General features: G+C 39.7%; 1 protein-coding gene across 1 annotated transcript in view; it reads right to left on the reverse strand.

Moving 5' to 3' along the window:
- stk10.S (serine/threonine kinase 10 S homeolog) overlaps positions 1 to 25583 on the reverse strand; it is an 80374-nt gene that overhangs the window by 51005 nt on the left and 3786 nt on the right. Inside the window, 1 exon segment of the mRNA NM_001085695.1 lies at positions 10851 to 11015. Within this exon segment, the coding sequence (NP_001079164.1) occupies positions 10851 to 11015 (165 nt within the window).

The following is a 25583-nucleotide window of genomic DNA, read 5'->3' on the forward strand; positions in this document are numbered from 1 at the left end:
ACAGCTCGGGAAGATGTGAAATTCAGCCCCTCTGCAACACACTTTACCATTTGTAATTTTTTTTTAATAATGAATTTTAAAATTCTTCTACGGTATGCAGTAAGGTATGAAAACCAGAGACAAGCTTGATCAGCCGCCTGGCATTAGTCTGAACTCTGCTGATATATCTTGACACGTCCCGCATTCTACTTAATGGTTTTTAACACTCTTGGCTAAGTAGCACTTATGAATATCTACAGCAATGGGGGCTTACGCAGTAGTGGCAAACCGGAAAACGGCTCCATGTAAAATATCAATCCTAACCCAACAAGTGTATTTTTGTAGTTGTAATATTGGTGTGTAGGCTTCATCTCAGGTCATTTTGCCTGGTCATGTGTTTTCAGAAAGAGCCAGCACTTTAGGATGGAACTACTTTCTGTTCTGTTGTTTCTCCTACTCAATGTAACTGAATGTGTCTCAGTGGGACCTGGATTTTACTATTGAGTGCTGTTCTCACAGGAAACTTCTGGAGACTTCGGATAATCGAAGCGCCGCAAGTGCACTGCCGCAGGCGTTTGTTCATTGAAGCAAGCGGAAGACACGGGGAAGAAGTTTGGGGAGATTAGTCGCCCCAAAGAAGACGACTAAATCTCCCCGCATTTCCAGGTGGGCCCTTACCCTTAGATCTACCAGGGACCTGTTATCTTGTGTTAGGGAGCTGCTATCTGGTTACCTTCCCATTGTTCTGCTGATGAGATGTTTGTAGGGGAGTAAGGGGGATGATATCACTTCAACTTGCAGTACAGCAGTAAAGAGTGAAGGAAGTTTACCAGAGCACAAGTCACATGACTGGAGGCAGCTGGGAAACGGACAAGATGTCTAGCCCCATGTCAGGTTTCATTTCATGTCAGGTTCAATATAAAAAAAATCTGTTTGCTCTTTTGAAAAACGGATTTCAGTGTAGAAGTCTGCTGGAGCAGCACTATTAAAGGATGCATTTTGGAAAAAAATAAAAACACATTTTCCCATGACAGTATCCCTTTAAGTACAGAGGTTACACGCGTTTAAACAATAAAACCATGAATATGTAGATAACTCTTGGCGCAAAGCAGTAGGAGGACACAAATTGTATATTTTGCTACCCAGAGTGATAAGGCTTTGGCAAATCTGCTTGAAAGAATGATGTGTGTATGGTATGCAAGGCATTCATAGAATATTTGAAAGGGCTGGTTAAATAACTTCATAGCTGCAGATGGATAACTCAGAACAACAGAAACATGATGCATAACAGGCTTAATCGCTCCAAATCCCCAGTGCTGGTCTGCATTTGATTAGTCTAAATGGCCTCAAAAGTGGAGTCCAAAGCTACACAATTCACAGTGCTGAAAATAAAGTGCAACATAACTAGTGCACTCCCATGGAAAGCTATAAAGGGCACAGTGCCTAGTCCTTGTCAGGCTAATTCTGCCACAGGGCAAATCTAAATTAGCTAGGAATCAAATGCATGTCCATCAAAAAAAGATTTTACAGTTCTCTAGACCTCTACACATTGCAATTTCAGTTTAGTTACTCAATGGGGTTGTTCACCTTTAAATCAGCTTTTAATAAGATGTAGAGACCGATATTCTGAGACAATTTCCAATTGGTTTTCATTTTTTTTTTTTTTTCTGTGCTTTTTGAGTTATTTAGCTTTTATTCAACAGCTCTCCAGTTTTCAAATTCACAAATCTGGTTGCTAAGGTCCAAATTAAAGCAGGTTTTCAGGTGGCGAATAGTCGAATTTGAATTCTTAAAGGGCCAGAGTATGATAAATCTCGAAAATCAAATTAGAATTTTTAAAAAACAAAAACGAACTGAGTTTGGATAATTCCCTAGTCGAATTTGACAGTTTTGAACATTAAAAAAAAATTGGAAATTCTGTATTCTCAATTCGACCCTAAATCTAATAATGTAATGATGTATTATCCCAAAAGACTTCCAGCAAATAATTTATACAAGTGTTGTTCTACATTCCTGCCATTTCCGAGCCTTGGTACTAATCCAGGCGTCTCTCACAGAGAAATGCTTAGGATAGATATAAATACAAATACATAATTTTGAAATACACATCGGTACTAGTTACATACAGCAGTCTAGGTGTGCATATAAGCAGCACAATCCTATGGCATGTATTATACCCCAGGCACAACCAACAGCTGGGCGCTCAGAAAACAAGACAAAAGCACAGAAGAGAAATGTAAAAATTAAAATGTTCTGGATAATAAAGAGAGTATATTTAATCTATAGCACATGTGGCATGCAATAATTTGAATTACATGGGTGACATTCAGCATAGTTATTTGAAAAAGGCATCTGTATGCAAAGCATAGTTGCCTGTGATTGGCCTGGCTTAGATTTTTGGCATCCGTTGCAAGCGATAGCTTTGGCAAGTAGCACCCAGACAAACGGGAATAACGAATTTTCCATGCCACACATTCCCCATGGAGATTGCCATAGAGCAAACAGGTTAAAGGAATTTAGGAGAATCATACAGATTCCCAACCAATGTTTAGCTTAAGGTGGCCATAGAGCTTACAATTATGATCGATCAACTGAACCGTCAGATATACAGGAAGAAACAATACAATTCTACCTGTATCTGACGATTCAGCACTAACAATGGCCGAAGTTCAGGTGCCTTCAAAGTAGCCCAATCAAAATTTTTTTCGGCCAGCCCGATCTATGAGCCGACCAATATCCAAGTTTTCTGCCAATATCGGCTTGTCTCCCACCATACACGCAGTGAATATCATACGAAAATTTGTTTTATACGATATTATCAGTGCGTCTATAGCCACCTTTGGTTTGAACAGAACCATTCAATTCTCATGATGATACATCAGTCAGGCAGTAATCCAAACTCTGTAGTATACAATGGGACAATGGGATACTACATAGCTTATCTGTTATCTAGCATGTGTCCTGTCCTCAAGCACAGGATACACAATAGATAACAGATTAGTTCTGAAGAATCCCATTGTATACTACAGAGTTTATCTGGTATCTGCTGTGTATCCTGTGCCTTTTCTCCTTTTTCAGATTTGAATGGCTGCCCCCATGGCTACACAGCAGCTTGTTTATATAAACTATAGTAGAGCTTCTGAAGCAAACACACCAGTTGTACCAGTGCATCGCAACATTACATTATCTAATCATTCTATAAAAACACTTTAATTTTTTGAAGTTACTGTTCCTTTAATAAATTCATTATTTAATGAAATTAAAGTTGAACAAGAAAATAAAAGGGAAGCAGAAGAAAACCAAGAGTGGAATAGAAAGACAAGGCCCAGTAAAAGATGACAGTAACGGTTACTGGTTGCACGAAGAGGGTTCTTCAACAATTATGTTTTCCAGATTACTTCTTGGCCCTTTGATTTGGAGAAAAGGAAAACAACACTCAGACTGTTGAGATGGATTGGCAGTGGTACTATGGAAGAGAAATTGTGTCACGCAGCTGGAGTTTAGGCCTACAGCACATGGAGTGTAAGCAGCTCGTCACCTAGATAAATGGAATCCATCAGTTACTTCTAGTGACACATGATTTCATTTAACTAAATTGCAGGCTGCACTGGGCAAGCGTTTAGGCTCTACTCCATCATATTCTCCATGTACCATAGACCTTAAAAAAGGTAGGGGAAATTGAGAGAAATAGTACAACTGGCCTCCATAATGACACAAATTTAAGCAGCCATATGTTTTTGTGAGAATTTAGTCTAAACCACCAGCAAAAGACAAATGGAAGTGTTTGAAATGTTTCTGATGTTCAAGAAACACATTTATGATGTCAGAGCAAATCTTCGCTGGGGTCTAAGTTCAAAACATGAGAAACTAGGATGGAATTTAAACAATGAAATATAATCCTAGCCATACAGTACAAACATGACTGCCTAAACAGAGTCAGATTTGGCAGCTGACATTAGTTCCCTGTTGCTTTGCTACCAAGATTCTTATTAATATCATTTTTTTTTTGTTTATAGAGAGGCTGCAGTAAGGTTTCTCCTGAAACATTTGTCTTCTGTAACAATTCTTCCCCAGCAATGAACCAGGAATGTTTCAGAGAAAGAAAAAAAGATCATCTATGCAAAAATTACTTTTCAGCAACATGGCTGGGTACATGATCTGAACTGTGGGCAGAGGCACTATGTTAATACTTTTTTGATTTACGTAATCTCAACGTCCAGTTAGACACTGCTTGAAAAAACTTGAATGTATTGTTTAACGTACAGACATACTAGAAAGAGAGAAGTGTATTTCTGATGCCAAGAAACAGACATATTATGTTATATCTGTCTAACTGGAGGCCCGTGGGCCATAAGTGACCCTCTAAGAGACGTTTGTGGACCCCAAACTGTTCAAGAGCTTCACTGACCTTTTTTGTATGATGATAATTTCTTATACAGTGATTAGGAATTGAAGAAGAATTCGGCAAGCACTCCAAACGCCACTCGTAGTATAAAAGACAACTTTATTTCAGTGAATAAAACCATAAAGTAGGACTTTGATGCTTTTAATTCACTGAAATAAAGTCGTCTTTTATACTACGAATGACGATTTATGCTTCAATTGCAAATTCACCTCCTGCTACGGGTTCGTTTCAATGCACCCGGGCCGCTTGACTAATTTGGTGAGTGCATTTTCCCTTCAAGATCTATGCAGTATTAAAGGAGAGGGAAAGGTTAGTAAGCCTTATCAGAAAGGTCCACCTAAATATACCAGTAAACCCTCAAAGTAATGCTGCTCTGAGTCCTCTGTCAAAAGAAACAGCATTTCTTTCCTTCTATTGTGTACACATGGGCTTCTGTATCAGACTTCCTGTTTTCAGCTTAAACCCCCAGGGCTTGAGCATGCTCAGTTTACTCCTCTCCCCCTCCCTGCTGTAATCTGAGCCCAGAGCTATCGGGTGAGCAGGGAGAGACTCAGGCAGGAAGTGATGTTACACCAAGCTAATATGGCAGCTGCTATCCTAAACAACCAGAGAGAGCTTCTAGAGCTGTTTACTCAGGTATATTAAAGCATTCTGCGGAATAAATAGTGTTATAGCTTGCACCATTGCAGCTAATCTATTGGCAATAAAATGCCTCCGTAGCTTTCCTTCTCCTTCAAGGAGCTTGCCAACTTATAAACGCAGGACATGGGGTTCATACACCCAGGTCACAGAATTTACAGGGTGAGCGCCTGAAGCTTTTTTCGCTACTGAAGTTTATAGTCATAATTTAATAAGATTGTATTAATATTGTAGCAACCTGTGTTTTCATTAAAGGGGTTGTTCACCTTCCATACACTTTTTTCAGTTTAGCTGGTTTCAGATTGTTTACCAGAAATAAAGACTTTTTTCAATTACTTTCCATTATTTATTTTTTACAGTTTTTCCAAAATCTAAGTTTAAAGTTTAATGTTCGTGTCTCCGGTGTTTCAGTCTGGCAGCTCAGTAATTCTGGTTCATCCCCCCCCAAAAAGGAACTCAAAGGTTTTTAGGGACACCTAAAATCGGCACATTTGCATGCCTAAATTGCAACTGTTGTTCCTCTATTATCAAAGGAGATGTGATACGCCATCCGACACAGGGTACACCGGTTAAGCTGAAGCACTATGCCACATGTGACACAAGTAGTGTTGTTTATCTGCTAAAGTGCCCTTGTGGTCTAGTATATATTGGCCAAACGAAAAGATCAATAAAAATTCGTATTAAGGAACATAAGGGTAATATTCTTAATTTTAAAAAAGGAACAGCAAGGAACAGCAACAGATACTACAGTATCTAGACATTTTAACTCTGCTTCTCATAACCAATCTCAGTTAAAATGGGCAATTGTGGAAGTAGTGACCCCCTCCCAGAGAGTAGGGAACACCAGTAAAAGGTTATTACAAAGGGAAGCCTATTGGATTAAGAGACTCGACACATTACAGCCAAAGGGCATGAATGATAGCTGGAGTGTGAAATGTTTCCTTTAAATGTTGTTACAAGGTTACTTATTGTTTGAAACTGATACTGTGTTTGTTTCCTCTTTGCAGATAAATTTCTCTGTGCTCAAGATAGATACAATATATTAATTTGTACGGCTACTGGTAAGATTACCGGGCTTTTCCTTCCTCCTTACAAGTAACACAGGACAATCAAGCTTTTTCATAGCAGGCCCTAATAGTGGGCAGTACTATGTATGGATTTTAAAAAAATCTTTTTATAAAAAATTTTTTATAAAAAAAGTTTTTTCTACAAAGGCCTTTTCACAATTCACTTTTCCATCTAATGGCGTTTCTATTAAATGTTTTTTATATACCTTTATATTTCTGGATATTATGATAATACTCTATTTATATAAAATGTGATTATATGGTAATTACTGTATCAATTTAAGGTCATTTGTATTTGCCTTGTGTGACCTCACTTCCTGTCTACACCTTTAAATGTTTGTGAACAATCAGTTTGTTTTACACTTGATAAAGGGCGTGTAGCCTGAAACATGTAGTGAAGAATAAACCACTTAGCAGTTAATCTGCATCGTGTGCTCTCTCTCAGTCTTACTGAGTTTTTTAATTCTGGTTCAGAGTCTAAACGGTTCCAATTTTGCAACATTTAGTTGATCCATTTCTCAGCAGTGTGTGGAGTATTAGAAACTATTGTATCAATTCTAACAGCTGCCTGTAATGAAACCCAGAGATTCTGCTCAGCAGGAACAAAGATAACAAATATTATCAACTAAATGTATCAATTTAGAACAGTTTACAGGGTCGGCGACCCCTCCTCCCAGAGCTGCTTTAGAAGGTGAAAACAACACTTTACACTTCAATATTAGAAAAATTGTGACACATAGAAAATAGAAAGTAATTGGAAAGTTATTTCTGGTGATCTATCTGAAAACAACTAGTTGTTTGAAAGTGAACAACCCCTTTAATGGGTTTTTGAACTGAGCTGCATTTATCAATATATTATAATACAGTAATTAGTCCCTCAATTGTGCTCGTATCAAGCAAGCTACTATATTCTGGCGTAGGTAAACTTTCAGTTTGTATGCGTCTTAATTCCTGAATATATTGGTTACAGTACACAATGCACCCTTTCAGCTGGGTAAGGCTTTCAGGGGCAGTCCAAGGCCAGAGAAAAATTAGCAGCTTGTGACATGCTAATGTGGATAATATAGGGATCTGTATCAAAAATATGTTTTAATATTTTAGATTAAGTGCGGCCAAAACTAAAAAAAAAAAGTACCTGGGAAGCTTTACTTTTCCTTTAGATAATATATTCACTCAAATTGCTGCCTCGTTCATTAAGCTAAAACTAGTAAAATAATGCAAGTGTGAGTTTAAAACTTTTAACATATCAAATTGTATAAAATACACTTTTTTTGTTTAATCAGTGTTTTACTTGTTTTGTTAATGAGGCTTTTACACCTATATAAACTTGTGCTGATCCCTATTAATATGATAATAGAGTGGTGTGAAAAACTATTTGCCCCCTTCCTGATTTCTTATTCTTTTGCATGTTTGTCACACAAAATGTTTCTGATCATCAAACACATTTAACTATTAGTCAAAGATAACACAAGTAAACACAAAATGCAGTTTTTAAATGAGGGTTTTAATTATTTAGGGAGAAAAGAAATCCAAACCTGTGTGAAAAAGTAATTGCCCCCTGAACCTAATAACTGGTTCGGCCACCCTTAGCAGCAATAACTGCAATCAAGCGTTTGCGATAACTTGCAACGAGTCTTTTACAGGGCTCTGGAGGAATTTTGGCCCACTCATCTTTGCAGAATTGTTGTAATTCAGTTTTATTTGAGGGTTTTCTAGCATGAACTGCCTTTTTAAGGTCATGCCACAACATCTCAATAGGATTCAGCTCAGGACTTTGACTAGGCCACTCCAAAGTCTTCATTTTGTTTTTCTTCAGCCATTCAGAGGTGGATTTGCTGGTGTGTTTTGGGTCATTGTCCTGCTGCAGCACCCAAGATCGCTTCAGCTTGAGTTGACGAACAGATGGCCGGACATTCTCCTTCAGGATTTTTTGGTAGACAGTAGAATTCATGGTTCCATCTATCACAGCAAGTCTTCCAGGTCCGGAAGCAGCAAAACAACCCCAGACCATCACACTACCACCACCATATTTTACTGTTGGTATGATGTTCTTTTTCTGAAATGCTGTGTTACTTTTACACCAGATGTAACGGGACGCGCACCTTCCAAAAAGTTCAACTTTTGTCTCGTCGGTCCACAAGGTATTTTCCCAAAAGTCTTGGCAATCATTGAGATGTTTTTTAGCAAAATTGAGACGAGCCTTAATGTTCTTTTTGCTTAAAAGTGGTTTGCGCCTTGGAAATCTGCCATGCAGGCCGTTTTTGCCCGGTCTCTTTCTTATGGTGGAGTCGTGAACACTGACCTTAATTGAGGCAAGTGAGGCCTGCAGTTCTTTAGATGTTGTCCTGGGGTCTTTTGTGGCCTCTCGGATGAGTTGTCTCTGCGCTCTTGGGGTAATTTTGGTCGGCCGGCCACTCCTGGGAAGGTTCACCACTGTGAACAATGTGGATAATGGCTCTCACTGTGGTTTGCTGGAGTCCCAAAGCTTTAGAAATGGCTTTATAACCTTTGAAATTGAACTCAGATGTGATAAACCACAGTTAAGTTATTTTTTAACAAGGGGGGCAATCACTTTTTCACACAGGCCCATGTAGATTTGGAGTTTTTTTTCTCCCTTAATAACGTAAACCTTCATTTAAAAACTGCATTTTGTGTTCAATTATGTTATCTTTGACTAATAGTTAACGGTTTTTGATGAGCAGAAACATTTAAGTGTGACAAACATGCAAAAGAATAAGAAATCAGGAAGGGGGCAAATAGTTTTTCACACCATTGTAATTCCCAATGGAGCACCTACAAGAGGTGTGAAATGAAGATTGGCTGAACCAAAGCAGAGCAAATTATTTTAGAATTGAAATGATACATGGGGAAGAGTTATACTGAGCTTTACTTTACTGAGAAAATGTCATCTTTGCACCATTTTTCTTTGTCGTTTCAAAGAGAAATTCATAAAATTGTCTTTCTTTCACTAGTAAATGAAAAGTGGCGGTTGAGTCGGAATTTAGGAGGATTTCTGTTTGTGAATACGGAGAAAGTATTTTACACCAATTTCCCTCCAAACATATTTCAGCAGCACTCCGATATAGTGAAAATGTTATTTATTTGTGCAACAGGTGAAGCAACATTTCGGGCTTAACCAGCCCTTTATCAAGCTGGTTAAGCTTGAAACGTTGCTTTAGCTGTTGCACAAATAAATTAAATTTTCACTATATTGGAGTGCTGCTGAAATATGTTTGGAAATATGGATCTGACCTGAGCAGACAGAGTCACAGTCAGCACCCAACGCTACAAAAAGCGATGAGGATTGTGTAGCACTACTTGTGTGTTTACACCAGTTTACCAGCACTTTTACTCCAAAATGGTCTCTCTCCACTTTTGTGAATTCCCCACATAATGTTATATTTTTGCCTCAAAGAGGCAGTAAAAGAAAAAAAAAAGCAGGGCATAAAGCTGAGAAATGAAGATCTTTTTTGAAAGGTAAAGGTAGCAACACAGTGACTGATCACCATGAACACATTTCTATTGTTCCATTTGTTCAGGTTGATGATCGGAATCAGAGTGACTGCTAATCTGCAGATGCATCATACACTCTCAACATGGTGTACAGATTACAATTCATTCACAATCATCTGCAATCCAAAGCGATGGTCTGTCAGAAGAGCTCCCTCACCTCGAATATATGTTTATTCTGCTCAACATCAGTCAAACTACTCAACCAGATCAGAGCATGTATGACCAGCTTTAGACAATGTGACAGAAATATTATTTCTGAACCAGTTAAAACAACTGGTCACTGCCTGGTAGGACACAATCCACTAGTGAGTTTGAGATGAATCATCTGCTTGTGAATTCAAGCTTGCTGAAATAACTTAGCCAAGATCCTAGCCTTACGATTGTTGGGTACTTTAAGTCAATTCTTGGGTCTGACTCCAAAACTTAATTTGGGCCACATTAATCCATAATCCACAATGTCTTCCTTCACGTCGCTTGGCCTTTCCCCTAACAATTTATAACGACTAAAATCTGAACTCTTCACAGGAGAAGAGATCATATCTCCAGTTCAGTGTGTCCCAAACCATATTGGGGTGGTGTTTGAGAAACCCATTTTTACAGCAATGCACTCCGGACCTCCATTGAAGACAACCAAATCCAGAATTCAGGTTAAAAAGTTATATATTTTATTTTTACATCTGACATACAAACAAGCGTCTGAGGTCTGGCACCGGGAGGGTAAGTTCAACATATCCTTTTTAAGGGCTAGGCCACACGGGAAGATTACAGGGAGATTAGTCGCTTGGCGACTAATCGCCACGTCTAATCTCCCCGAATGGCTTGCTGGTATCTTGCACCCACTAGTGCTAAAGTCGCCTGCGCCTATTCACACGCGGCGACACGTTTTTCAAAGTCGCTCGAAATTGCCTCGAGGCAATTTCGAGCGACTTTGAAAAACGTGTCGCCGCGTGTGAATAGGCGCAGGCGACTTTAGCGCTAGCGGGTGCGAGATACCAGCAAGCCATACAGGGAGATTAGTCGCCTCAAAGATGCGGCGATTAGTCGCCAGTCGACCAATCTCCCTGAATCTTCCCGTGTGGCCTAGCCTAACTGCTCACCAATTATGTCTGTTGGTTCGGATAAATGGTTGGTTACCGAGTCGGTGCCCTGACCCGGGTTCTCTCAAGAGAGTGAAGTATTCCCTTGCTAGTTAAGTATAAGTAAACATCTTGTCACAGTTATGATAAAAAAAAAAACAGGCTTCTTACCCAAAGTTTCCCCTCCCAATAAAAGGCGCCAAGCAGTTTGACGATAAAGTGGTGGTTGCAGGTGGCCAAAATTTCAATTTCAACCATGTAGTCTTCCAATTCCTCCTCATTCTTGGTCTCAATTACTTTGGCAGCTGCTAAAATGCCAGTTTCCCGGTTCTTGGCCTAGAAAATAAAAAGAAAATGGTGACCTTATGCAAAGTATTATACTCAACAGCAGGGCCGGAACTAGGGGTAGGCAGAGTAGGCACGTTTATTTACAACGAAATTTAAAGCTGCACAGTCCCACAATGGATCGTTTTAATAAATGTAGTCTAATTGGACGAGTAAAGAACCTTGCTCATCCAGCAACAGACGTGACCTGGGTGTAAAGACCCCAGGTCCGGCACTTAAACGAAATATTCAAATAGAAGTCGCTGATGTACAAATAGGAAAAACACTCACCCGAAGTCTTGAGTGGTCCGGGTGCATCGCCCCGAACCCGTAGCAGGGGGTGTGTGCACTTTCGAGTATAGGAGAAATAGGCAAGCACTTCCGGACGCCACTTCAAATGGGTAAAATTCAACTTTTATTTCAAATGCATTAAAACCATAATGTCCTGACGCGTTTCGTATCTATGCGATACGCATGATATGATTACGTATCGCATAGATACGAAACGCGTCAGGACATTATGGTTTTAATGCATTTGAAATAAAAGTTGAATTTTACCCATTTGAAGTGTTGTCCGGAAGTGCTTGCCTATTTCTCCTATACTCGAAAGAGTAGGCACGTGCCTAGGGCGCAAAGCTGAGGGGGCGCCAGGCACGTACCTCCTCTGTCGCCTACCCCGTGTCAGGTCCCGTCTCTCCCCGACTGCCACTGGTGGCTTGCACTTCTGCGCATGTGCAAACACATTTTGCGCATGCGCACTGTAGCGAAATTTCGCGCTGGCAAAAAAAAAATCGCGCATGCGGGCTGGCAAAAGATTTTGTACATGCGCGCTGGCAAGAAATTTGCGCATGCGCAGTCAAGCGCACACAGAGCCGGCGCCGTGGCCCGCCAGGTTGCCTAGGGCACCTGGCCGGGTTGGCCCAGCTCTGCTCAACAGCAGATAAAAGTATAATTGCTTTTGAGAATGTCAGACTACATTATTACATTGAAAAATGTACATTTTTTATTCCATATCACCATTAATAACTGACACAAACATCTGACAACTACTGCCTTTAATAGCTGGGTGTATGCCTGTTATGGATGCACCAAATCCAGGATTCGCTTCAGGATTCGGCCTTTTTGAGAGGATTCAGATTTGGCTGCATCCTTTTGCCAAGCCGAACTTGCATATTAGGGGCGAGGAGGAAAATTGCATGAATTTATGTCACAAAACAAGGAAGTCAAAAATGTTTTTCCCTTCCCACCGCTAATTTACATATTCAAATTAGGATTCGGATTTGGTTTGGTATTCGGCCGAATCTTCTGTGAAGGATTCGGGGGTTCGGCCAAATCCAAAATAGCGGATTTGATGCATCCCTAATGCTTTTACATCATTTCTGTTATCAACAATCTGTTATAAACACCCAGATGTGTGTTTGTTGTAAAGCTTCATGGGTGTGAATTTATACTTTGTCCCTCTGTGATAGGAGCAGTGACTCATTTTACATACACAAAGGATCAGTGCACAAGCCACCCATCAGGGTGTGTACTGTATCTATTATAAGGGCAAAAACTTGGAATAAAGTTTCTAAAACAAATTGCCCCAAAGGAGCTGACAGGTTTGTGCAGCCTTTTCCAGACAACATGATATACAGTTCAGCAAACGAGTGTCACAAGTTTCTCATGGCTGGTCTATGCATATAGTTCTTTATAAATACATTCCTTTAGGGCAGTGACCCCCAATCACTGACTCGCAAGCAACATGTTACTCACCAAACCTTTGAATATTGCTCTCAGTGGCCTCAAAGCAGGTGCTATTTTTTTAATTCCTAGCTTAAAGGGAAACTGTCATTGGAAAAAAAAATTTTTCAAAATGAATCCGTTAATAGTGCTGCTCTAGCAGAATTCTGCACTGAAATCCATTTCTCAAAAGAGCAAACAGATTTTTTTATATTCAATTTTGAAATCTGACATGGGGCTAGACATATTGTCAATTTCCCAACTGCCCCAAGTCGTGTGACTTGTGCTCTGGTAAACTTCAATCACTCTTTACTGCTGTACTGCAAGTTGGAGTGATATCACCCCCTCCTTACCCCCCCCAGCAGCCTAACAACAGAACAATGGGAAGGTAACCAGATAACATCTCCCTAACACAAGATAACAGCTGCCTGGTAGATCTAAGAACAACATTCAATAGTAAAAACCCATGTCTCACCGAGACACATTCAGTTACATTAAGGAAAAACAGCAGCCTGCCAGAAAGCATTTCTCTCCTAAAGTGCAGGCACAAGTCACATGACTGGGGGCAGCTGGGAAATTGACAAAATGTCTAGCCCCATGTCAGATTTCAAAATTGAATATAAAAAAATCTGTTTGCTCTTTTTGAGAAATGGATTTCAGTGCAGTGCGTTTTGAAAAAAAACATGTTTGCAATCCAAACCCCGGTGGTTTCACCAAAACTCACATTTGCAGTCTTTGAAGAATTAACACCTGTCTCAATGAGGATCATGGTACCAATGTAACTGGATCACACTTTCGCACATCTGTGAGTTTCAGCTAACACCTACCTGTATAGTTCAATTATACCATTGTTATTGGATGGGTGTGACCCTTAAAGGCAAACCAAACCCTTAATTATAAAAACCCCTGCCCCTCCCCAGGCTAGCTGTTACCCCAGGTAAATGCCCCTAACTCTTTACTTACCTCTCTTTGCAGTTTCAGCGTAGCAGAGCTCACGGGCGCCATCTTCTTCTCTTTGGTCTTCTTTGCAAAATAAGCGCTGTATCGGCACACGCGTAGTTGGAGCAGTCTTTGTGTTTTCAACTACTGCGCATGTGCCGAAATTTACAGAAATTGTTGAATCGCTGGAAGAAGACCCGAAGATTACCGAAGAGCCGGAAGATGGTGCCCGCGAGCTCCATGGGCTGAATCTGCAAGGAGAGGTAAGTAAAGAGTTTGGGGCATTTACAGAAGGTAACAGGGAGGAGGTCTATGTAGGGTAGGGGCTTTTATAATTAATAGTTTAGTTCTACTTTAGGGTCAGTCCACACGAGCAGATTGGGGGAGATTAGTCACCCCAACAAAAATCGCCTCTTCGGGGCGACAATCTGCCCGAACTGCCTTCCCCCTGCCGCTAAAATTAAAATCGCCTGCAGCAATGCACAAGCAGCACTTCATTTTCCGAAGTCACCCGAAGTATCCTAGTGATGCGACTTCCGGAAACTTTGGAAAACAAAGTGACGCGTATGCATTGCCGCAGGCGATTTTCATTTTAGCCGGCAGGGGAAGGTAGTTTGGGGAGATTGTCGCCCCGAAGAAGGGGCAATAAATCGCTGTGGCGACTAATCTCCTCGTATCTGCCCGTGTGGACTGACCCAGAGGGGTTTAAATGCTGGGAAATTGCCTACCACTCAGTCAAACTGAAGAAGCCACTTGGATGAGTGGTGAAACGTTTATGAAAATTCAAGACAGTCCAGTTGCTTTAGATACTATATATCATGACCTGGATATATGATAATCTCCATAGACAAACAGTATATGATACTAATCTATTTAAAACGCATTTCCCCAGCCTCCAGAAAAGCACACCATGCAGTATCACATATATTGGCAGCACCTCCCAACGATAGAACAGGGAACTGAAATAAAAGGCACTGTAGGGATTTCTTAAAATCATAATATACTTTAAAGCAGGGCTGTCCAACTGGCGGCCCCCCAGATGCTGTGTCTGTTTACCATATGTAAGATTTAAAAGGTATCACTGTAGAGATAAACTGCACCCTGCATTGTTTAAACCTCAAATTCAGACTCTATCCCCCTGTATTGTTCATACCTGTGATCCCCCTGTATTGTTCACACTTGTGACACCTCTATTGTTTATATCCTAAAGGTCTGCACAGTTCACACCAGAGACCCAGACTGAAACTGCCCACATTGTTCACACCTTATTTAAAATGCTAATGGGGCACCAGTACATATTAGAATGAAAGCTTTACTTGTCTCCTGCTCTGTTCTGTCTTCCCTCCCTGCAGGGCTGGAACTAGGGGCAGGCAGAGAAGGTGCCCACCTAGGGCGCAATCATGAGCGGGGCACACTTTTAAGGGGAATTTACTTTATTTTTTAAATCCTGATTTGCTTGGCCTTTAATAGTTTTTCAACTTTATAAACCCCCTGTTCCAGACAGAATCACTCCCCAGCTCCCTTTTGGCAGCTGCTGGCACAGGTACATATTTGTGGGCAATATCTTGGCTGCTACTTGCACAGGTAAACAGATGATATGATGGATATTTGGCTGCTGCTGGGACAAGTACATATATGGAGGCAATAGTGTGTATTTTTTGGCTGATGCTGGCACATGTACAGATTGGGGGCAATATAAGGGATTGGCTGCTGCTGGCTCAGGTACATGGGGCAATATGGTGGCTGCTGGCACAGGTACACAGATATTTGAGGGCAATATGATGGATTTTTGGCTACTGCCAGACAGATACAAATTGGGCAATATGATGGATTCTTTTGGTTGCCGCTGGCTTAGGTACAGATTGGGGTGAAAATATGATGGATGTTTTGTCTTATGCTGGCACAGGTACAGATTGGGGCCTGGGGGCAATCTGAGGGATTGACTGCCATTGGCATAGATACAAATGGAGGCAATATCATAGGTGCTGGCACAGGTACAGGGGGCTATATGACTGGTAAGGTGGGAAATGGTAATGCAGGACTGGGTGGGGGGGCACTGGCCTTTGCCTAGGGTGCAAAAATGCCATGGCCCGGCCCTGCCTCCCTGTGTGTGCCATTCTCTGCTTGCCCAGTGCTGCTTGTGTGTGCCATTCTCTGCTTGCCCAGTGCTGCTTGGGTGTGCCATTCTCTACTTGCCCAGTGCTGCTTGGGTGTGCCATTCTCTGCTTGCCCAGTGCTGCTTGGGTGTGCCATTCTCTGCTTGCCCAGTGCTGCTTGTGTGTGCTATTCTCTGCTTGCCCAGTGCTGCTTGTGTGTGCCACTCTCAGTTTGCCCTATGCTACCTGTGGAATGTAAGCCTGTTAGGAGTTTGTTCTTGGGGTTTGTTAGCATTTGGAAATTGTTGTTAAGGGCCCCTACGGTGTTTAATCAAGTGTTGGGGGGCTGTTGTATTATCCACAGGGGAGGATGTGGCATATGGATTTAAGGGTATGTTTAAACATGACAATTTGCCTGCAGTGAGCACCAACCATTTGTTTTTTTGGTGTGCTACCACCGTTAATGTGGATATGATCTTAAAAGTTCTTGTGCTAATGTGGGTGATTTTTACAGTGGGTGTGGTTTAAAAGGGGAGTGGCCAACACTGAATTCCATTATCGGCCCTCCTCCATATAGGCCAGTAAAATTTTGGCCCTCGGTACCACGGAATTTGGACAGCACTGCTTTAAAGGTTTAAGAATACAGTAGCTCCCACGCCATTTGTATTATGTATTTGTTGACGCTCTTGTACACGCACAATAAACATACATAGAGAATAACGTACCCTCTACTGTATCTAAGGATATCAGAAGTCAACAAAAACTTCCACGACTATATAAAGTAATAAGGCTGCAGGCTGGTGTAAGATACATTGCTAATGACATTGTGACAATAACATCTCTAAGAACTAAGTATCATATCTAAGGATAGATTTAACAGAACATTTGAAGTTCCTCTGTTAAACAAAAAGCTGAGAAAATAAACTTGACAACATATCTTTGGCCAAAGCTAGATCTCGTCACGGCCAAATATCTAGTCAGCTATAAGATACAGGTATGGCATCAGTTATCCGGAAACCCGTTATGCAAAAAGATAGAAAATACGGAAAGGCCATCTCCCATAGATTTAGTTTAATCCAAATAATCCAAATTTTTTCTCTGTAATAATAAAACAGTAGTTTGTACTTGATCTCAACTAAGATATAATCAATCCTTATTGGAAGCAGAACCAGCCTATTGGGTTTATTTGATGTTTACATGATTTTTTAGTAGACTTAAGATACGAAGATCCAAAATACGGAAAGATCCGTTATCTGGAAAGCCACAGGTCCCGAGCATTCTGGATAACAGGTCCCATACCTGTACTGCCTAAGAAAAAGGATTTACTCTGGATAAAATCAATCAATTGTCTTCGTGATCCCAGTCTATACAGCATATTTTTATACAGGTATGAGATCTGTTATCCAGAATGCTCAGAACCTATGGTTTTCCGGATAATGGATCTTTCCGAAATTTGTATGTATTATTTCCAATAAGGATTAATTATATTTTAGATTTGGATTATCTGATTATAATGGGAGTCTTTGGGAGGTAACCTTTCCGTAATTTGGAGCTTTCTGGATAACGGGTTTGCGATAATGCATCCCTTGCCTGTTTGCAATACCAGCAATCTGGTTGCTAGGGCCCAAATTACCTTAGCAACTATGCATTGATTTGAGACTGGAATATGAATAGGAGAGGCCTGAATAGAAAGAGGGGTAATAAAACATAACATTAATGATACATGTGTAGCCTTACAGAGCATTTGTTTTTTAGATGGGGTCAGTGAAAGCTGGTAAGAATCAGAAGAAAAAGGCAAATAATTAAAAAACTATAACAAATAAAATAATGAAGACCACTTAAAAAGCTGCTTAAAATTGGCCATTCTAGAACATACTAAAATTTAACTGAAAGGTGAACCATCCCTTTAACAAGAACTGCTTTCCTTCCCTTTTTAGTTCAACCGGCCTCACTCATCAGTTTGTTAAAATATATTAATTATAATGATCCATTCCTGTCTCTTTAATGCTTTTTATTCTACCGGATAAACTGCTGAAACCAGCGCAGAGGGAGAAGCGGTGAGTAAGCAATTCTGATTAACAGTATCCATCTAACACGCAGAGAAGCTCACACACTAATCTCCCCTAATCTGACTGCGATAAGATTAACATTGTACAGGGTTACCCTAGCTATTTTGTTACCATGGAAACAGGTTCAAATCACGTTTCCTCTTGAATGGTAACTGCATTTTGGGGCAGTGGTGAATGTGTTTTTTTTCTAGTTTTTTTTATTTTTGTTCCTGGAAAAAGGGATGGTTCATTGTTACAGAATGGTCAATTCTAAGCAACTTTATAATTGGTCTTCATTATTTATTTTTATAGTTTCTTAATTATCTGCCTTTTTCTTCTGACTCCAGATTTCAAATAAGGGTCACTGACCCCAGTCTAAAAAAAAACAAATGCTCTGTAAGGCTACAAATTGTATGGTTATTGCTGACTTTTTATTACTCATCGTTCTATTCAGGGCTCTCCTATTCATATTCCAGTCTCTTATTCAAATCAGTACCTGGTTGCTAGGGTAAATGGGATCCTAGCAACCAGATTGCTAAAACTGCAAACGGGATAGCTGCTGAATAAAAAGCTAAATAACTCAAAATTCACAAATAATAAAAAATGAAAACCAATTACAAACTGTATCAGAATATCCCTCTCTACGTCATACTAACAGTTATTTTAAAGGTGAATGGGCTTGAGAATGGATCCCACCGCTTCTTAATTCACACATACCAATAAAAACATTCTAGGTATCCAAATGCAAAAAGTGACAGTTTTTAGTTTCTTGTAGTATTATCCAAAAGAAGAGTCAGAGTTTTTTAGCAGTAATTCCATGCCAAATCCTGGCACTTTTCTCCTTCACTTCTGCTGCTAGGTTCAGTTTCATTCATCTTCCCCTCCCTTCAAATTTATTTATTTTTATTTTTTTGTTGCCATATCCATGCTTCAGAACGTATTTACTGTATATTATCAGGCATGCTCTACATCAGAGTCTTCTCTCTACCCTAATGTGTATTTCATTCCCATGAACAGGACCCTAAAATACTGATTTTATTTTGCATTATTAAAATGTTGATTTATTATGAAAATTTTATGTCAATGGTATTTTATTTGCTCGGTTTTCGCAGTTTTTCACTGACCTGGATTGCAGTTTCACCTTTAAAGGGATACAGTCATGGGAAAATATTGTTTTTTTTCAAAACGCATCAGTTAATAGTGCTGCTCCAGCAGAATTCTGCAGTGGAATCCGTTTCTCAAAAGAGCAAACAGATTTTTTTTTTTATATTGAATTTTGAAATCTGACATGGGGCTAGACATATTGTCAGTTTCCTAGCTGTCCCCAGTCATGTGACTTGTTCTCTGATAAACTTCAGTCACTCTTTGCTGCAAATTGGAGTGATATCATCCCTCTCACTTTCCCCCCAGCAGCCTAACAACAGGTAACCAGATTGCAGCTCCCTAACACAAGATAAAATCTGCCTGGTAGATCTAAGAACAACACTCAATAGTAAAATCCAGGTCCCACTGCGACACATTCAGTTACATTGAGTAGGAGAAACAAAAGCCTGCCAGAAAGCAGTTCCATCCTAAAGTGCTGGCTCTTTCTGAAAGCAAATGACCAGGCAAAATGACCTGCTTACACACCAATTTTACAACTAAAATACACTTGTTGGTTCAGTAATGAAATTTTATATTATATGCAGTGTAAACAGTGTAATAAAAACAACACCATAAAAATTATGACAGAATCCCTTTAACCATAAACTACTATTGTTCTCTTCCTCTTTGGCATCTTATCTTTACCAATAATACTTATGTAATGCTATAATCTCATTACAAGAAACCAGGAGTGTCTTAGCCTAATATTGTAGGTACCGTCATAATGACTTGGAATGCAATAATTCTGGCATGGCAACAGCAGACCCCCACCCTCTTAGTTTCACCATAGTTTGTACAGAGATGCAATAAAAATGTACCATGTACTATTCAACAGTAAAAAATCAACAAAAAACAACACCCAAAGTGATAAATTGAAGCTGTCAGTGCATTTCTGTCCATACAGATTATCAAAAGCTGCAGAAAGAGGCAGAGTCAGTGATAAGCAGATGAAGCTAAAGGGTGTGTGCAGGAAGTTTCATTTTTGTAAAATGCGAGGCTTCGGATTTGCCAAGAGACAAACATGCTGACGGCATTAACAGGGATAGTCTCCAAATCTAATTCCTTTTAATAAACAATGACAGAGTCATTTTTCAGCCACTCCAAAAAAAACAAACAAAAAAACACGAGTCAACAGAAAGCGATCAAATGAATCATATTAAATTATTTTAGAAATATTTACCTATTGGAACTGGGTATATTGTTGCAGTGGAGTCCTTACAGAATCATTTGGCAAGCACTAAGACAGCTGTCACTTGTATGTACACAATTTGCCACATTACTGTACTATAGATCATTTCTTCAAAAGGATTGTGTCGAAATTTGGCAGCAGAGCCAACAGGATCAAGGTAATGGAATAAAGCACTAACAGACAAAAAAGTAATGGCCTTCATCACTCAAGGTGGTGGGTAGCAGCCATATTATTTAGCTACAAAAGTATGTCAAGATACTACACTATTATTTATAGGTGACACAAACCTGTCACCAGCTCCATAACATTCTCTACATCTCAGTACAGATATGGGATTTGTTATCCAGAAACCCATTATCTGGGAAAACTCAGACTCCATTATAAACAAATAATCCAAATATTGAAAAATTATTTCCTTTTTCTCTGTAATAATAAAACAGTAGTTTGTACTTGATCCAAACGAATATATAATTAATCCTTATTGGAGGCAAAACCAGCCTATTGGGTATATTTAATGTTTACATGATTTTGTGGTAGACAAAAGGTATGAAGATGCCAATTATGGAAAGATCCATTATCCGGAAAACCCCAGGTCCCAAGCAACAGGGTAACAGGTCCCTTACCTGTACCAACCTTCATAAAATAAGTTACGTATAGAGGAAATGGGATTGGAAAATTGTTTTGTATTAGTTTTAACGCCTAATTACCTTATAAAGTACGGGAAGAGGCAAGTAAAAAAATTGTGTCACTTCTGTTATCTGGAAACCCTTTATCAATAGAGCTCCAAATGACAGAAAGGCCATCTCCCATATATTCCATTCTAATCAAATGCTCCTTTCCTCCATCCTCCTTTTTCTCTGTAATAATTAAACAGTACCTTGTTCTTGGTCCAAATTAAGATTCTTATCGGAAGCAAAACCTGCTTATTGGCTATGAAAAATCCAAATTACGGAAAGATCCGTTATCTGGAAACCCCAGGTACCGAATATTTTCGATAACAGCTCCCATACCTGCAGCAAATTTTTACTACCCCCCTTTTCTGATACAAACGCATTTTTTTAGCTTTTCATATCTTTTCTACCCTTTATGGCATCTATACTATAGGAGTATTTATCATGTAGCAGTGTGTGCCATGTTTGGGTGCAGGACACCCCATTTAACACATCAATGATAACAGCGACTTCTCTTGACATCCACTGCCAATGTGGCCCACAGAGGTGCAGGTTGTGGGAGAGCACTAATTGACACGGGAGGCCCATTTATCAAACTCCGAGTTTATCTCATTATTTTCTGAAAAATACTACGACCAATTCCACACCGGTTTTTCCCTATTATTCATCAATACATTTTCCCGAAAATTTCCTGTGCGGGGAAAAAAAACCAAAAATTGTGAAAAAACGAATCGTATGAATTTTTCAGATTTTAAACCCGAAAACTTTTTTGCACGAAAACCACAAAATCTTCGGATAATTGCATGAGGCCCAGTGCTGGTCAAGATATCTTCGGGACTTCTCCCACTGACTTATATGCGACCTCGGCAGGTCTGAGATGATGGATTTTCGGATTTGGATTTTTTCCATCCTTCGGGGTATAATAAATTCCTTAAAAAAAATCAGATTTTATAGGAAAAAAACACAAATATTTAGGGATTTTGGCATTCGGGCTTTTAATAATTAACCCCCTAAGGGTTGACTGTCCCATACAGTATATATTAGGTAAATAGTCACCAACACCTGAGTTTTGGCATGTAAACTCTTTGGGTGTGTTGCAGTAAAATGCCAAGCAAACCACATATGAATATGAGTCTATACATACAATAGTGACCACTCCTTTCTCCCATCAGAGGCACATACCTGCACGGACATTCCTGCCATAATTATATGTTTAGCTATTGCATTCTCTGGTGCCTGATTGTGTACATTGAACTCACTGTAACACATCAGCACGACACAATCACACACACATATAGTATAAAAACCTGCTCCTTTCTAATCTCATGCATGGCCAGTTGCTAAGTGGCTTTTCGTCAGATGAATAAAAACACAACAGTTAAGTTGATATGAGCTTGGTTAACTGGCACTGCTGACATGTAACATACCCACAGGGATGTAACCAAGAAGCAATTTGATTAATGAGTCTACTCTAGAAGATACTGCAACGTTATTTTAAGAACACAGAAAAAAAAAAAAAAAAAAGTGTTCAAAACTCCCGGGCCAATGTAATGACTCTGGGAAATTTCTGGCAAGTACAGAAAGCCTTACTAGTCACACGCAGTCTGGCAGGGATCCAGCGCAGGGCTGTAAATAACAGTACAGTTATGTTTCTAGAAATCAGTGAGATAGAATGGCATTAATTCTAACCTATTTAAGTTCTGTTAACTGTTAAGAATGCTGATGGTGATGTTTATATTATGTACACTTATGCTTTACACTTTTTGATAAGCCCTTCATTCTTGCGCACTTGCTATCATGTGGTCACACAACATCATGTCAGCATCTATGTGGACTAGATAAGGCACTCCTATTAATTATAGAGTCTGCAATGTGAACACAGATACCTGGATCTGGCAGATGTAGATGCTGCTTTTTCTATCTTTGCAAGTCTGGTCACAGTATTTTAGAAGTACAATCCCCACATACATGAGTGGTATGCGGAGCATTTATATCAAAGAGAGGCAATTTGCAGCCCTCCAGTGGTTTCTAAACTACAGATTCCTGCTCCCACCCCAACGTGTGCCGCTCAGTGCCTCAATATTTATCAGCTAATGAAATATTCACGTATTGCACTTTTAGAAAAACGAAGGCACTACTTTAGTAGTTTGGAAAGGAGGAACCGCTCGCACACCCTGGCCTTCAATCCTAGACGCCTGGTGCACGGTGAAGGAGGGGTCGGCACCCTCCCAATAATGCGTAGGAGAAGAATTTCACTGGAGAAGAATTTCGGGGATGTACCCAACAAAGGGGTACATCACCGAAACGTTGCACCTTTCTGCCAATAAATCGCAAGGGTATATCCCTGCTTGCACCAGCCTTTGAGTGCCAGTGAAATTCTTCTCCTATTTCTTTAGTAGGTAACAGTTCTTGTACTTTTAGCCAACCTGCTGAAACTGAAAATAAGAAATAAGTTGGGTCCAAAGATCAGGAATCCAAATCTTTTATGGCAAAGGCAAACTCTGGCCTGCTCTACTGTCCGTTGTATTTGACCCATTAGTTTCACCAAAAATTTGCCGGCGGGTGCGCTGCAATTTTTTTGACGTGCAACTCCATAAAAGTCTATGAGCGTCATTTCCACGTCGAAACAAGGCGAAACATTTCGCCCATCCAAACAGTTACTAGTACAATTCACAGATACGCGAGAGTCATCTCCACGGGGCACTTTGATTTATTTGATCATAAATACAGTAAATGGGGAAGATTTATTAGAATAGGGACAGCTAGAGGAGATACGTATTTGGGTAGATAGAATACATTTAAATTGTATTTGAATTTTAGTAAGTGTACCTGTCCCATTCGAGAATGGCTTAAAGAGCATATAAATGCAAAAAAATAAAATCCCATTTTTACTTTCTTTAATGAAAAAGAAACCTATCTCCAATATACTTTTATTAAAAAATGTGTACCGTTTTTATAAGAAACCTGACTGTATGCAGTGAAATTCTCCCTTCATTTACTGCTGTGGATAGGAATTGTCAGATGGTCCCTAACTGCTGAGCAGGGAAACAATCATACTTATGAACAGCAGGGGGAGCCCCCGCCTTACTTCCCAGCCATGCAGAATTCAAGTAGCTTTGTTTATGATGATCCCTAAGCAGCCCAGACCACACTGAGCATGTGCACAGTCTTAGTCTTGCAAAGATGTTTAACAAAGTTACAAGATGGTGACCCCCTGTAGCCAACTTTGAAAGCATAAATTATTTGTTTGATTAGGCTTGTGGTGCAGTAAGTTCATGTTTATATTTAGTATACAAAATACAGTATTTCTAGCCTTATTCTATTTTTGACTTTACATGCCCTTTAAGACTCTAGAGTGCAGGTCCCCAACCTTTTTCACCCATGAGTCATTCAAATATAAAAAGAGTTGAGGAGCATGGAAAAAGTTCCTGGGGTGCCAAATTTGGGTGATGATTAGCTATTTGAAGGCCCCTATGTGGACTGGCAGCCTATAGGAGGCTCTTTTTGCTAGTACACCTGATTTTTATGCAACCAAAACTTGCCTCTAAGTCAGGAATTCAAAAATCAGATACTGCTTTGAGGCCACTAGAAGCAACATCCAAGGTGTTGGTGAGCAAAATGTTCCTCAAAAGCCACTGGTGGGGGATCACTGCATAGAAAATGATGGGGGCTTAAACCAGGAACTGAATTGTTATTTGTGGGATGTTAAATTATCTACCAAAATAGGTATTTGGTCTTTCTGCAAAATTATTCTGATCATATTACACAGCATCCTTACATATGAAGCATTTTATAATATATCTTACTATAATTGAATGAGATAGTTAGTGGTATTAACATGTACTTTACCATTATTATATACCTCACCTTTAAGAAATGGAGTGGGGTGTGGTTAAAGGTTTTTCAAACAGCTCATGTTTGAAAATAAGATACATCTCTGATCAATTGTCTTGAAATGCATAAGACAATAGTAACTCCCTGGTATAACATCTGATTCATAATGATTTTATGGGATGGCATAAAGAAATAAAGGACATTTTATTGACGTAATGGAGAAGTTCAGTGTGCACTCCCTGCAGGGGATAAATGCACAGGTGGCAAACAGCTTATACATTGTTCACATCTTTAACATACAGGTTATTTTGAGACACAAAAGAAGAGAAAGTTGAATAAGGCGGCACTCATTTTCCCTAAGGTACTACCCATTTATGCCAATGATTACAGGTTAATTATTTATTTTCACTGAGTGTGTGTGTATAAAATATACATAACATATAATCAGTGGCGTAACTAGATATTATTGGGCCCCACAGCAAATTATTTTTCAGGCCCCCAAAATGTTTAGAGGTTGACTTGTTTCTCCAATATTTATTGAAATTGTAAATGAATTAGGGCCTCATGGGGCCCCTATACCTCCTGGGCCCCCCCGCAGGGTCTGCTTCCTCTATAGTTACGCCCCTGCATATAATACATGTCCACTCACAAATGTGTTCACAGAAGGTTATCTTGTGAGATTCAGACATGTGCGTAAAATTATGACTCCTACATTGTCCACTATTTTAAAAGGTCACATTTTGCAAAAAGCCTGTTTAAGTCAGTAAATTCAGCAATGGCTACAGAGTTCTACACTATACTTTTCTGTTATAATATATTTGTATCCTCATTCAGCCCTGGAATGTGTTTGATTACGCTTCACACAATTTTATCATGACCACACAGCCTTGACACACCTAGAACGCTAGCCACTCAGAGTCACAGCTGCTCGTATCAAC

This window comes from Xenopus laevis, chromosome 3S (assembly GCF_017654675.1).
Source record: "Xenopus laevis strain J_2021 chromosome 3S, Xenopus_laevis_v10.1, whole genome shotgun sequence".
In the NCBI taxonomy this organism is placed as follows: Eukaryota; Metazoa; Chordata; class Amphibia; order Anura; family Pipidae; genus Xenopus; species Xenopus laevis.